Here is a 14191-nt window from a genome sequence, read left to right as displayed (position 1 = left end):
TAGGGGAGGAAATAAAATACAAAGCTAACTTCTACAATAGGCTTCACCACCCTCACTTTGATGCATACATCACTGCATGGAATCTGACAGAGAAGAAAATTGACACTCAGGGAGAAGGAGAATGCGCATTGAAAGAAGCTAAAATGATTGTCTGCTTCACATTTGCTTCATGAGTAGTATTCTTTAGTATTACAATAACTGGTGTTATTGTTGGAGAATGACATAGGTGAAAGCACTGGAAGCAGGAGAACTTGTCCTCATCAGAATTCCTGACCTTTCCCCTTCGGTTCCAAATGTCACAGCTAAAAATATCCTTGCCACCACAAGACATTAGCTCTTCATGCTAGAGAATGCAGTGGAGAGCATTGTGCTCTTGCTATAAATAGAAGCACTTAGACGCCAATGAAATCGCATTAAAACATAAGCAACCAACAGCATAAGCCATTAGTAACTAACACCAAGACTCTAATTCAAATACTGGTTTTAGCATCCCCTAGATTTAGATTTATTGTGCAAAGAACTGCTTGACAGTATACAGAGCACAAAGGAAGCAGATTTCTTTTTTCTTTTCCTTTCTGTTTAATACATTCCAAATAGGGCTGCAGAATCCACTCCCAGGTACTGTCAACCTTTTCAAAGATCCACGCCAGTTCTACAATGCTAAAATTAAACTGAATCCCCAAGTGTAAAAAGGTGTCCCTTTTATCTGGTTATAAACTGCAAAGTCTTTCTACCTCCTGAAGCATATCTGGGCCATGCATTCCTACCCTTAAAAAAACCCTACAAACCTCCACTGAACTTTGATAAGGTCATTGTACAGGAAGGGAACTGTTTACAGAATACTGGGGGGGGGGGGGAGAGAGAATACTTCAGGGAAAGGATTTGCTATGTCAAATGACAGCTATATTTCCATCTCTTCCAAGTTATTCTGTGGACTTCCCATGGGCTTTAGCAAACGTATCAGAATAAGTGATTCTACTGTTGGAGAATGAGTGTAAACAATTGGTGTGTGGTATCTCAGGTGGCGATGCTTACTTAAGAGGAGTTAAAACTGAAACAACCACAGATTTTGGCTGTGATTCAGAGAGAGCATTTCAGTGTGTGCAAGGACATCTCACCCCCCTTGCTACTACTACTACTACTACTACTACTACTAATAATAATAATAATAATATTTTTTTATTTATACCCTGCCCTCCCCAGCCAGGCTCAGGGCGGCTAACGCCAGATATAAATTACAATAAAACATACAGTTAATTAAAATACAGCTTAAAATACATTTTAGTAGTAGCCCATAAATCAAGACCATAAAGGGAGGAAATATCAGATATTCACCCGAGCCAGCTATCCATGCTGGTCCTACATGGGCCAGCAAAAAAGCCAAGGGAAAATTTTTATACCAAATCCCATACAAGGGGTCAGAGTGAGTCTAAGCTGAAGGCCAGGAGGAACAGCTCCATCTTGCAGGCCCTGTGGAAAGATGTCAAATCCCGCAGGGCCCTGGTCTCTTGTGACAGAGTGTTCCACCAAGTTGAGGCCAGTGCTGAAAAGGCTCTGGCCCTAATTGAGACCAATCTAACCTCCTTGTCGCTCAGGACCTCCAAAGTGTTGTTATTTATGGACCTTAAGGTCCTCCGCAGGGCATACCAGGAGAGGCAGTCCCATAGGTACAAGGGTCCTAGGCCGCATAGGGCTTTAAAGGTCAAAACCAGCAAGTTAAACCTGACCCTGTACTCCGCCGGGAGCCATTGTAGTTGGTAAAGCACTGGATGAATGTGTAGTAGTTCCTGCACCTGAGGTTGCTTTCGGGGCGGAGAGCTGAGTGAACTGGCTCACCTGATGTATCGGAGAACTTATTTAAGAAAAGAGTGAGGGTTGCTGTTGTTATTTTTGTATACCACCCTTCATCTGTAGATGTCAGGGTAGTTCACAACATAAAATTGTGAAATGAAAAGTTCAAAATATCTCCTTGCATACTAGCTTATTATATGCTACTTGGGCCTCTGAATATATTGCGGTGGGTTGATTTGCTCTTCACAGATCAACTCGTCCCCCCAAGCCTACACACACATTCATGTTGTCAGGACAGTCCACAAAACCACCAGTATACCTTTCTAGGCCACCAACAGGTTATGGCCCAGTCTAAGTTGGCTCACGTGACATACCGTATCTCAATATTTTCATAAGGGTAAAGAGAGGAGGAGAGACCCCCCCCCAAAAAAAGTTCTATGTGGTAAAAATGAGTGTTGGGTTCCATGATGAGATTAGAAGGTTTGTTCTGGAATCAAAAAAGACTGATGATAATAGCTCTAGTGTATATTGATCCATATCCATTCCAGTTTTCACCCACTTCAAAAGAAAAAAGGATATTTCCTAAGAAAGTTCTCCACAGAAACACCATCCTTCTGCCACCTTCTGAAACTTCCATCACTTATAGTTTAACCGTCTTGTTGGAACTTGCCTTCTCTGACTGATCTGTGTCACAAGGTTGTAAACATATTGCGTTCTTTCTTGTCATTTCTGTTCTTTGAATCATGTGTTCCTCTTTGAGTGAACTTTCTCTGCTAGAACAATATACTGCAGTGGCTAGGAAACGCAAGCAATTTCTCACAAGTAAACTCAATCATACTTCTGAATTGTCTTATTTCCATCCTTTGCCCCGCATCGTTCCACTCCATTTTTCATACTTAAGTAATGTCTACCGTCTGTGCCAAGACTAATGTGTACTACCAAATCAAAAGAACTGTGCAATCCACTTTGCAACTTTCCTCTGAGTGAGACACAAATGTAGAAATAAGCCCAGGGTGGTGGTGGTGGGGAGAGATTTAGGAAGGCCCTTATGCCTTTAAAGCAGAGATTTCTGCTCTACTCTTCCTGATGTAATAGTGTAGCCCTGATCTTGACCACAGATGAGAGAAGTGCTTTTTTTCTGGGGGGGACACATACCCCTAAATCAGGCTTCCTCAACCTCGGCCCTCCAGATGTTTTGAGACAACAATTCCCATCATCCCTGACCACTGGTCCTGCTAGCTAGGGATCATGGAAGTTGTAGGCCAAAAACATCTGGAGGGCCAAGGTTGAGGAAGCCTGCCCTAAACATTTTGTGAATCTAAGTTTGGCCTCACTCAGGGGCAGTATTTCAATATGAGTAGGAAAACGAGAGTACCCCTAAACATTTTTAAAGAAAAAAAGCACTGGATGAGAGTATGGTTCTCCGTCCTGAATAAGACTGACATGGGATGCCTCATGCTACCAACCATACTCTCATTTATAAGAATTCCAAACAAGTACTATATCTCCTGCCTTGACTATGCCAGAGCTTCCAAATTTATGTCAGCTCTGCGGCTTTCATGTGCAAAACCAGAGAAAGCCTCAAAAAACAACGTGCACTCGACAGACACAGAGCAATTTCTGTCAGCATTCTCAGTCATTAAAGTTATACAGATTAACTGCTCAAATAATCATGTTTCTGATGTTCTGAAGTAATTTCCACAGGTGGAATTTGAAATGGTGCATAAAATTAGCCCCCCCTGCCATTCTGTAAGCAGGTTTTTCCTCCGAGAGAACAGTCCCGAGAAGAAACAACTCATGTTGCCCAATTAGGAGAAATAGGAAGATTGTTTATTAGAGCAAATGATTCACAACAACCTGGTTGGCAAATGTTTGAGCTATAAACCATTAAAAGCAAAGATCCTCCCCCCCCCCCCGAAAAATGCCTGAGGAACTACCATCCACCTTGAGCCTGCCCATAAAAATCAAGCCTAGTGTGAGTGCTTTGTAATATAGTCTCTTAAAGGTAATCACCTGCAACAGGTAATTTCCACAGCAATGCCAATTCCACCCTGCTTTTTGGCAATCATAACTAGCCATAAATAGATATTTGGGGACAGAAGCAGGAGGCTCACATAATTATAATTCAATATAATTACTGATTTCAAACCAGTTCATATGCCTGCAATGCTAATCTTTATAACCATGGCTTATGGTAATGAGACTTTTGGTATAAGGTTACAAACACTCACCCTGAAAAAGGTTCATATTCCTAGTCCAAATTTACTCCAGGGTTGCTGCCAAATATCTCTAGGGAAGGGCCTGTAGCTCAGCAATACTACTCATGTTTGGCAAACACAGGTCCCAGGTTCAGATCCTGGCATCACACGATAGGGCTGGGATAGCAGTGGACAACCACCACTGAGCTAGGGTAGACAGTAACAAATTAGAAGGACCAATGGTCTGAGTTGCTCTAAGGCAGTTTCCAATGCTCCTATTGTTCAGACTGAACTAGTACATAGGATTGAACATTATTAACATTTTTTTAAAAAAATCAAGACCAGTACAGGAAGAGAATTATGGAACTGTTCTGCCATGTTACACAACATAAAACAAGCACCAACAACCTGTAGCTTTTTAAAGAAAGAACTTGATGGAAAAATAATAAAGCCACTGTTCAGTTGAAATATCTTTTATGTCTTAGTTTTTTACTGCTAAGTGCTTATCACTCAGCTGCTGAGTTGTTAAAATGTCTTTATCAAAGGTTGAGTCTCTTATCTATTTTTCAAAACTGCCCCTAAGCCACATATTTTTCCCAGGAATCGTAAACCTAGCATTATTATTATTCTCAACTTCTGCAAAACCACTTTTGCTATGTCAGCCAAAATATTGTATCCTTGTTTTCCACGAGGCAGAACTTTCATATTGCTTATCTTTCAGAGCAGCCTATTAAATTCCACATGCTTTCAGAATTTTGCCAATTATCTTTTACAAACCGCATATTCAGTTCTGCATCTTTGGTACATGAACACATAACTAATGGTTATAACTTCATACTGGGCCCTGCCTGGTCTGTTCTTCCAGCCAGCAATTGTGTGTGTGTTGTAAGCTTGTTTGAACTGTCTGATATCTGCCTGCAGATAAGAGTGTGTTTGTGTTGACTGCGATACTGCTGAGTGAATACAGGTTGTGTGTATAGGAAACACAAAAGCCAGAGTGTGTTGTATATGTGAGAGTTGGGCTAGAAGCAGGCTGCAGGCGGAAGCCTGAGAGTGAGAGCCATGCTTGAAGATCAGCAGTGTTGAAGCAATGATTCTTCAACATCAACTTCGTTGGACTGGTCATGTTGTGTGGATGCCTGATGATCATCTTCCAAAGCAACTACTCTACTCCGAACTTAAAAATGGAAAGTGTAATGCTGGTGTCAACAAAAGAGGTTTAAAGGCTGCCGCAAGGCAAATCTTTAAAAATGTAGTATAAACACTAACAACTGTGAAACACTGGCCTGCGAGCGCTCCAGTTGGAGAACAGCCTTTGCCAAAGGTGTCATGGGCTTTGAAGACACTCGAACTCAGGATGCAAGGGAGAAATGTGCAAGGAGGAAAGCACGCTTGGCAAATCCACACTGTGATCAACTCCCGCCCGGAAACCAATGTCCCCATTGTGGAAGGACATGTGGATCCAGAATTGGCCTCCACAGACACTTACGGACTCATTGTTAAAACCGTGTTTATGGAAGACAATCTTACTCTGCTGCGAGTGATCGCCAAATAAGAAGAAGAGGAAGAAGAAGAAGAAAGATGTATAAATAAACCATATATCATATACCACAGTCTCCGTTGCCTCTCATTCCAAGATATGTGCCTGGAATCTTGCACTGTTCAGAGACTGGGATTCCAATGATATATATGATCATTTCATGTTCCAGGAGAAATCTAGGCCTAAACAAGCATTACTGTGTAGGCACGTGCGTTTTAAGCAGGTTAACAAGAGAAATGCAGTGTGCAGTAATATTTTCAACAAGGCATTTTTTCAGTGAAAGCTCACCCACTTTCCGCCAACACCAGTATGCAAATAAATTACGAAAAGCAGCCCTACTCAGCATTTCCTGATGCAAGGTCACAACATCTGGAGTCTACTTTTCATAGATAGCAGATAGAAGTGCCACATGTGTCTCCCATCTAGTCTGGCTGCAGTTTTGCTCTTACAGCTGTTTCCAACAAACTATAATGTAAATGTTAACCTCTTCAATTTCACAAAGATAATTCTTCATGTGTTTGCTCTCTGAACAGAAATGCCCCCCCAAAAAAACCCCCCACTGCATATCAAATAATTGAGAACATGGTTTGATCATAAATCAGTAAGAAATATCCCACATAAATTACTATCTACAAACAAGAGTTATGCATTTCACACACAAAAACAACAACATTTTTGTAAGAGCAAATCTCTACCACACTAGAGTGGACAGCAGAGTTATAACCCAACAATAACAATTGGTTTTGAGGATAATGAATGATTTTCTACAACCAAGTAAACGAAACCAAGGGGAAAGCCCTCATACTAAGTTACCCTGCTCCACTGATTTTTAGCAAATGATAGAAAATGGAAGCTGAGAGCTGCATTGTGCACTGTTCAACATTTCAAGAGGTTACGCAATGACTGTGCAGAGCTAACATCTGTAAGAAGCACCACAACATAAAGCAAATGTATATAATTATCAATCTTTTTCAGCATTACTCACCCCACTGGAGAGGAGCCAATTGCAAGTGCTCTAGGACCAGCTGATTGAGAACCCCTTCTATGCTTGCTTCTCCTTCACGCTTCAAAGAGGGGTAAATGATAGTTAAGGAACACAGGAGACAGATGCAGCTCATAAAAAGAAACATACATGAAAAGAAACATTTAAGGCTGCAATTTCTATGAATAATTTTAGGTTGTTATTGGACAGAAAGAAGAGCAAAGAGAAATGTCAGTCCTGAACAGGACATACCGGATCAATACTCGTTTTCTGAGTCAAGTGGCACAGATATCACAGGTATAGATGATATTGCTTCATTTTCAATAATACACAATAAGGCAAGTCATTGGCCTTTCTAACCTTGCAAGCACTATGTATTCCAACAGGCAGCAACTGTCCAAGTGCTCAGGAGAGCACTATAGCAGCCTTGCTCCCCCAGGAGCAATCTATACCCCAACTTTCCTCCCAACGGAGTGGCAAATAACAATTGATAAAACAATAACAGCATCTTTAAAATCCCCATACAGATGCAGACTAGGGAAGATCTCAAATTAAAAGCCTAGTTGAAAGAGGAAGGTCTATAGTAGGCAGCGAAAAGATGGCAGAGACAGAAAAAGCCACAACATGAAATATGCTTTTTTAATGGGAGATGCCAAGGAATGAACCTGGGACCTTCGATACATGCTCTAGTTCTTCAACAAGTCCTCCTTCCCCCATGAAGGTTTCTGTTCTAGACAACCTATTTCCACTAAAATTATTTCTGCTTTTGCAGGTAACACCACTGTTACTACTAACTGTAAACAAAACAGTTTTATCTCCTGGTTATATGTAGAACCTGAAGATCTACCCCACCCCATCCCCAATACATCCAGATTTACTGACAGGTAGATTCTATCTATAATGAACACTGAGAAGTAAAATGTGCAAACTCTCAACTACATTTACTTAATGCTCACCTTTAAGGTCACTGAAGAAAGTTGGTAGCATATTTTTAGAATAAAGTTGGATGCAAAGAGAAACAAACTTGTTTACAAGATACTATACCAACAAGACAACTTTTACTTTGAGATATTGCATTAATAAAATATCCTCCTGCTTAGACTGGTGGGTACAGATTCTTCCCACCACTGCCCCTGCACTGAGCCTTACAGCCCTTAATTGCTTTCACCCTGCAATGCAGTTTGACCTCAGGCATTTTGCTATGAAGATGTTTCTTTCTGTCCCACTTGTCACTTTCTATGTGAAAAGGTACAAGTGAAGGAATGCATCCCACTGCTACTTCAAGCATAAATGAATTAGCACATATTCATAAATAGAAATTATACTAATGGAAAACTGCTTAAAGTGATTCATGAATACATCTTACCATAAATATTTCCTCTCATTTGCATTCTGAACTTTCTGAATACTGATTATTATTGCATTTTTATCGTTCCAAACACATTTGTTGTGTGTTCCTCCACATTATTATTTTAATCAATCAATCAATTAAATTTCTATACCACCCTTCATCTGTAGATCTCAGGGTGGTTCACAGCATAAAAATAGAGGATAAAAACACAAAATACATAATGCAAAAAGAGCAAAAACAAACCAAGAAGCCTACCCACCGATGAAACATTTAAAAGTGCACCGGACGTCAATCAGCCAAAGGCCTGTTTGAGGAGGAACGTTTTCGCCTGGTGCCTAAAGGTGTCTAATGAAAGCACAAGGTGAACCCCACTAGGGAGAACATTGTCTCTCCAGTATTAACAAAATTTGCTTACGGAGATGTCAAAAGAAAGCCCACTTAAAACTGTCTCGTTCATCCAACTTGGCTCAAGGGCTTGTATCGCCATATGAAGGTCTGTATGTTGTGTCCGTCTTGCCTTTGGCATTCGTATTCTCTTTTAATAACTAAAACTATGGATGAAGAATCTTTTTCAGCCCAAGGCCAGCATTCCTTTGTGGCTAGCCTTCCAGTAGCCGCATGCAAGAGGTGGGAGCAAGGCCAGTGCAAAAAGTAGTGGAGCAGTCTCTCATACGTCCAGTCATACACATCCATGCACATCCATTCTCACATATGGCAGAAACTCATTCATGCTCCACTACATACACATATTCATTCATTCATACATGCATTCATTCTCTCTCTCTCCAACAAACAAACATCTCTCACTCCCACCCCCCAGCAATTAGTCATGAGAAAAGCACTGGAGTTTCTTCCCCAAGCCCAATTGCTTGGGGAGAGATGAACCACTGCAGTAGCTGCCTTGTCAATACACTTGTCCAGCTCAGCGTTATGGGAGAGACTGCTAGTTATTTATGGAAGTGAGTCATGGGCAACTTACAACCGCCAAGAGTGACACCTCGACGCCTTCCACATGTGCTGCATCAGGAGGATTTTGGGTATCACACAGTAGGGCAGAATTCCAATCAAAGAATTCCAGCATGCTTGCACTTGTGTCTCAGCGACATCTACATTGGCTTGGTCATGTCTACAAGAATGGAAGATGGCAGGATCCCCCAAGGACGTGCTCAAAACAGCTAGCAGTGCTGCTTCCTTAGAACAGCTAAGGGAGCTGGGCATGTTTAGCCTGGAGAAGAGGAGGTTAAGGGGTGATATGATAGCCATGTTCAAATATATAAAAGGATGTCACATAGAGGAGGGAGAAAGGTTGTTTTCTGCTGCTCCAGAGAAGCGGACACGGAGCAATGGATCCAAACTACAAGAAAGAAGATTCCACCTAAACATTAGGAAGAACTTCCTGACAGTAAGAGCTGTTTGACAGTGGAATTTGCTGCCAAGGAGTGTGGTGGAGTCTCCTTCTTTGGAGGTCTTTAAGCAGAGGCTTGACAACCATATGTCAGGAGTGCTCTGATGGTGTTTCCTGCTTGGCAGGGGGTTGGACTCGATGGCCCTTGTGGTCTCTTCCAACTCTATGATTCTATGATTCCCATTTCTAAGCACCTAGGAGCCAACCGGCTTGCCAAAACTGCTCTTCAAATGCTGCCAAACGGCTCTCCAAAAGAAAACTTCTTTTGAATAACCCACTAAATATTTAGAAAATATTAATAAAATGCACAGACTCACAAATATGAGCCAATCTCAAAATGGTATGCCATCTGTTCAAGTACCGAACAGCAACAACAAGATTCCAGTGTGCAGACAACAGCAGATGCTATTAGCACATGCTCATTAGGAAACAGGGGGTGGAGGCAAACCCCCCCCCCATCCCAAGACTGGATCCGTAATTTAAACTATAAAAATCACTACAGTGCTACCTTGGTTTGCGAACAGTCTGGTTTGCATACGTTTTGGATTACAAACACATCAAACCCGGAAGTGCGTGTCCTGGTTTGTGAACTTTTTTTGGATTACAACCCATTTTGGGGGGGGGGGATTACGAACAATTTTGGGGGGGAGGCCCCATTGGCGAAAGTGTGCCTTGGGTTACAGCTTGTTTTGGTTTACGATCGGACCTGCAGATCGGATTTTAGTTGTAAACCAAGGTACCACTGTATATGATGCTGTTTAATAAACAATATCTCAATCTGTATTTTAAATCCTAAGGACTTATTCCTATGCAGGAGGAGCACATATGCACCTTCGCATTTACACCACTGCACAGCAACAAGCTGGGCAGATGCACGTGATAGGCAATAGGGATGGGGAACCTTTTGCAGCCGGGGGTTCAATTCCCTTGTGACAAATGCTAATTTCATGTAATTTGTCCAGTGTGCTACATTCCAGCCACACACAGGTCAGAGGTTTCTATGCATGAATATGGGGTAACTGTGCCCCTGAAGGACCAGGTGCACAGCCTGGGAGTCATTTTGGACTCAAAGCTGTCCATGGAGGCACAGGTTAATTCTGGGTCCAGGGCAGCTGTTTACCAGCTCCATCTGCTACGCAGGCTGAGACCCTGCCTGCCTGTAGACTGTCTTGCTGGAGGGGTGCATGCTCTAGTTATCTCCCTCTTGGACTACTGCAATGTGCTCTACGTGGGGCTACCTTTGAAGGTGACTCGGAAACTGCAATTAATCCAGAATGCGGCAGATAATAATAATAATAATAATAATAATAATAGTAATAATAAATTTTATTTATATCCCGCCCTCCCCAGCCAAAGCCAGGCTCAGGGCGGCTAACAACAAACAAATAATCAAACAATCAAATAATCCAACATTCTAAAACATTTCATTATAAAAATTAATTAAAATCAATTTAATGGCAACCGTTAAGCAAAGTTCTGTGCAGGTTGCCAGAGGAGGGAGTCAGGCTGGGCCCTGACCAAAGGCCTGGTGGAACAACTCTGTCTTGCAGGCCTTGCGGAAAGATGTCAGGTCCCGCAGGGCCCTAGTCTCTTGTGACAGAGCGTTCCACCAGATTGGAGCCGCAGCCGAGAAAGCCCTGGCTCTAGTTGAGGCCAGCCTAACCTCTCTGAGGCCTGGGACCTTCAGGATGTTTTTATTTGCAGACCGTAGGTTCCTCTGTGGGGCATACCAGGAGAGGCGGTCCCGTAGGTACGAGGGTCCTAGGCCGTATAGGGCTTTAAAGGTTAAAACCAGCACCTTAAACCTGATCCTGTACTCCACCGGGAGCCAGTGCAGCTGGTATAGTACCGGATGAATGTGATCTCGCAGCGAAGACCCCATAAGGAGTCTCGCCGCGGCATTCTGCACCCGCTGGAGTTTCTGGGTCAGTCTCAAGGGCAGCCCCACGTAGAGCGAGTTACAATAATCCAGTCTGGAGGTGACCGTCGCGTGGATCACAGTGGCTAGGTCAGGGCGAGAGAGATAAGGGGCCAACTGCTTAGCTTGGCGGAGATGAAAAAAAGATAGACTGGTGACTGGGAGTGGCTGCCGAGACCATATAACACCAGTCCTGAAAGATCTTCATTGGCTTTCAGTACGTTTCCGAGCACAATTCAAAGTGTTGGTGCTGACCCAAAACAGGGTTTAAAGCCCTAAACAGCCTCGGTCCGGTATACCTGAAGGAGCGTCTCCACCCCCATCATCCAGCCCGGACACTGAGGTCCAGTGTCGAGGGCCTTCTGGCGGTTCCCTCGCTGCGATAAGTGAGGTTACAGGGAACCAGACAGAGGGCCCTCTCAGTAGTGGCGCCTGCCCTGTGGAACGCCCTCCCATCAGATGTCAAGGCAATAAACAACTATTTTACTTTTAAAAGACAACTGAAGGCGGCCCTGTTTAGGGAAGTTTTTGTTTGATGCTGTATTGTTTTGAATATACGGTTGGAAGCCGCCCAGAGTGGCTGGGGAAACCCAGCCAGATGGGCGTGGTATTAATAATAATAATAATAATAATAATAATAATAATGCTTATTTATATCTATAAACCCACACAAGCAAGAGGCATTATTCACCAACACATTCCAGCAAGGCAAAATCATTCAAGCAGAGGGCATATCAGGCCAGTCAAGGGTATCCAGGAGAGAGTTCTGAAGGCTGCACAGAGGGGCCTGGACCTTTTGATTCTCCTGCCTAGAATTAAAGGCTTCCCTTTCTCATTGACAAGTATAGCCAGAATATTTGGAGTTGGGGTTTAAGTGAAGAAGCAATGTGATCCATCTTTGGGCCTTGATACCAACTGTGTAAGCACTTATTAGGAAACATAATGTGCTCCTTAAAAAAATGTTTCAGGGAGATGCCTTCAATGGTACAAGCTGAAATTTAGGGAAGACCACTGAAAATGTTTTATGTGGTGGAAATACAGAAAAGTGCTGCTTTAAATCACCGGGCCGCTGTGGTCCTGTTCAAAGTTGCTCTGACTGACAGCTGCCTCCAGCACTTTTGGAGAAGGGCTCCTACAGGAATCAATTAAAATGTTGAAAGCTACTGCTAGCAGCATCCTCTCTTTATACCTTCCAGCTGAATTGTGGTCAGGAGTTGGTTTAATCTGCCCTGTTCTGGTCCTGCAGAGAAGCCCACAGGGCAGGCCAACAAGGCGGCACCACAGACAGCTCTGAGTCCACAAATTGCTCCAACAAAGGCCCAGCTGACCCCTTTAAAGTCTCTAGGTCGCCTTTCCCAGGCCCCACCCCTGCATGGAGAAGTTTCTGACCTGAAGGCAGTCTCTCCTCCTACATGCCACCTTTACTACTGGACCAATGAGTTATTGTGGGAGGAATTTAGATCCTCAGGCTCACGGGAAGATCCCAACTCTTGCCATAAAGGCCCTGCTGCCATGAGAGGTTGTTCCAAGGAATCCTGTCTGCCAGGCTGGGAGTCCTGAACCTTGACTGGTCTCTCCGCAGGTAGCACTGCTGCCTTGGATTCTGTGTTTCAGTTATGGCTGGGCTCCAGTGTGGTGCCATAATCCATCTCCCGAGTAGCATTCTCAAGCCCTGTGCCATCTCAGAGGCAATTCCACGAAACACAGTACAGTTCTTTATCTTGCATTATTCAAGAAAACAGATGAACCCTGGAGTGTGCCCACTTGAATCAAAGGATTGCAAGGCATCGTACTGAACATACTGGAAAAATCTAAACCAGTTAAGAGTTAAAATTAAGTTTAAGAATTCTATAATTATGTTAAATGATCAATTTTAAACCATGTTCTCTTTCAAACTTCTTTACAAAAATCATTTGAATTAAAGGTCACAGGCTTCCTACAAGAGTATCTTAAGGAGGAAAAAAAATAGTATTTCTGAAAGGATATGATTTTCCAAAGAATGTCTAACTTGCTGTTGATCTCCAGACCTTTTGCTTGCTGTCTCTCTTCTTCCAGCTGCTTTGGGTTTGTAAATTGTGCTCTTTCACCAGGGGAGTCCGGGTAGCTCTCAAAGTTGAACTTGTCAACTTGGATAGCCATACTGCAGTAAAAAACAACAATTATTATTGGAGAAGTTTTATGGAACAATGTCTTGCAGGTCACACGACAATTTTCATCACATCAGAAAAGCATCAGTAAGCAGTAGTGGTGCAAAGCACAAACAGAACTGAAACAAGCCCAAAATGATGTCGCCGCCTTGTAAATATAGTTATTAAGGGTGATATTTAGCTTTTTTGTAAATAAAATTATTCCTAAACAAATTTGGAAGGGCCACTGATCCTATTTAATGTTCACACACTTCTAGAACGACATACGAACAGATCATAATTAATAACCAAACAGAAACACATACAAACTCAATTGCAGTTGGCTACTAAACCAGGGTGCCGTTATTCTTCTGTGCATACATGTTCACGCAAACAAATCCATCTAGCCTTCCACTCCTGCTCAGTCAAGTTACTTACCAGCTTGAATAGCTTGACTAAGCAAAGAATCAGGAGGCAATTTAAAAACGTTGAGCTTTAAAACACACAATTGTAAAATGCATACCCACAAACATATACAATTTGGAACACGGCAGACATCCACTTTAGAAGCAGATAAATAGATTTGATTAAAATGTATGTATTATGGCTATGATCTCCATTGAAATCCAGCATGGAACACTGTGTAGAGCCCAGAGGAAAGGAATCAATTAGGCAGAGATGTTGAAACTCTTGGTTTTAAGTTTCTAGCCTCTTCTAGGTACTCATTTGGTCTTGTTCAAGTCATATTTTGCTATACAACTGTTGTAATTAATGTATCATGGAAATATGACTCACATTTTGACTGGCAGATATCAAAACATCATATTTTCAGGTTCTTCTAGCAATCACATCAAACACTAGACTGTAGTACCTATTCATA

General features: G+C 42.5%; 1 protein-coding gene across 3 annotated transcripts in view; it reads right to left on the bottom strand.

The window, feature by feature from the left end:
• Positions 1-14191, bottom strand: part of TRAPPC9 (trafficking protein particle complex subunit 9) — a 279315-nt gene that overhangs the window by 164074 nt on the left and 101050 nt on the right. For all 3 annotated transcript variants that reach the window (XM_081012512.1, XM_081012514.1, XM_081012513.1), the window contains 2 exons: positions 13173-13325; positions 6515-6606 (listed from right to left, as the gene is read on the bottom strand). In XM_081012512.1, the coding sequence (XP_080868638.1) occupies positions 6515-6606; positions 13173-13325 (245 nt within the window). The remainder of the gene's footprint in view (positions 1-6514; positions 6607-13172; positions 13326-14191) is intronic.

The sequence above is a fragment of the Podarcis pityusensis genome, assembly GCF_964106645.2.
Source record: "Podarcis pityusensis genome assembly, chromosome: 7".
Taxonomy (NCBI): Eukaryota; Metazoa; Chordata; class Lepidosauria; order Squamata; family Lacertidae; genus Podarcis; species Podarcis pityusensis.
Note: the sequence above shows the minus strand (reverse complement) of the source record. Positions and strands in the feature narration are given on the sequence as shown.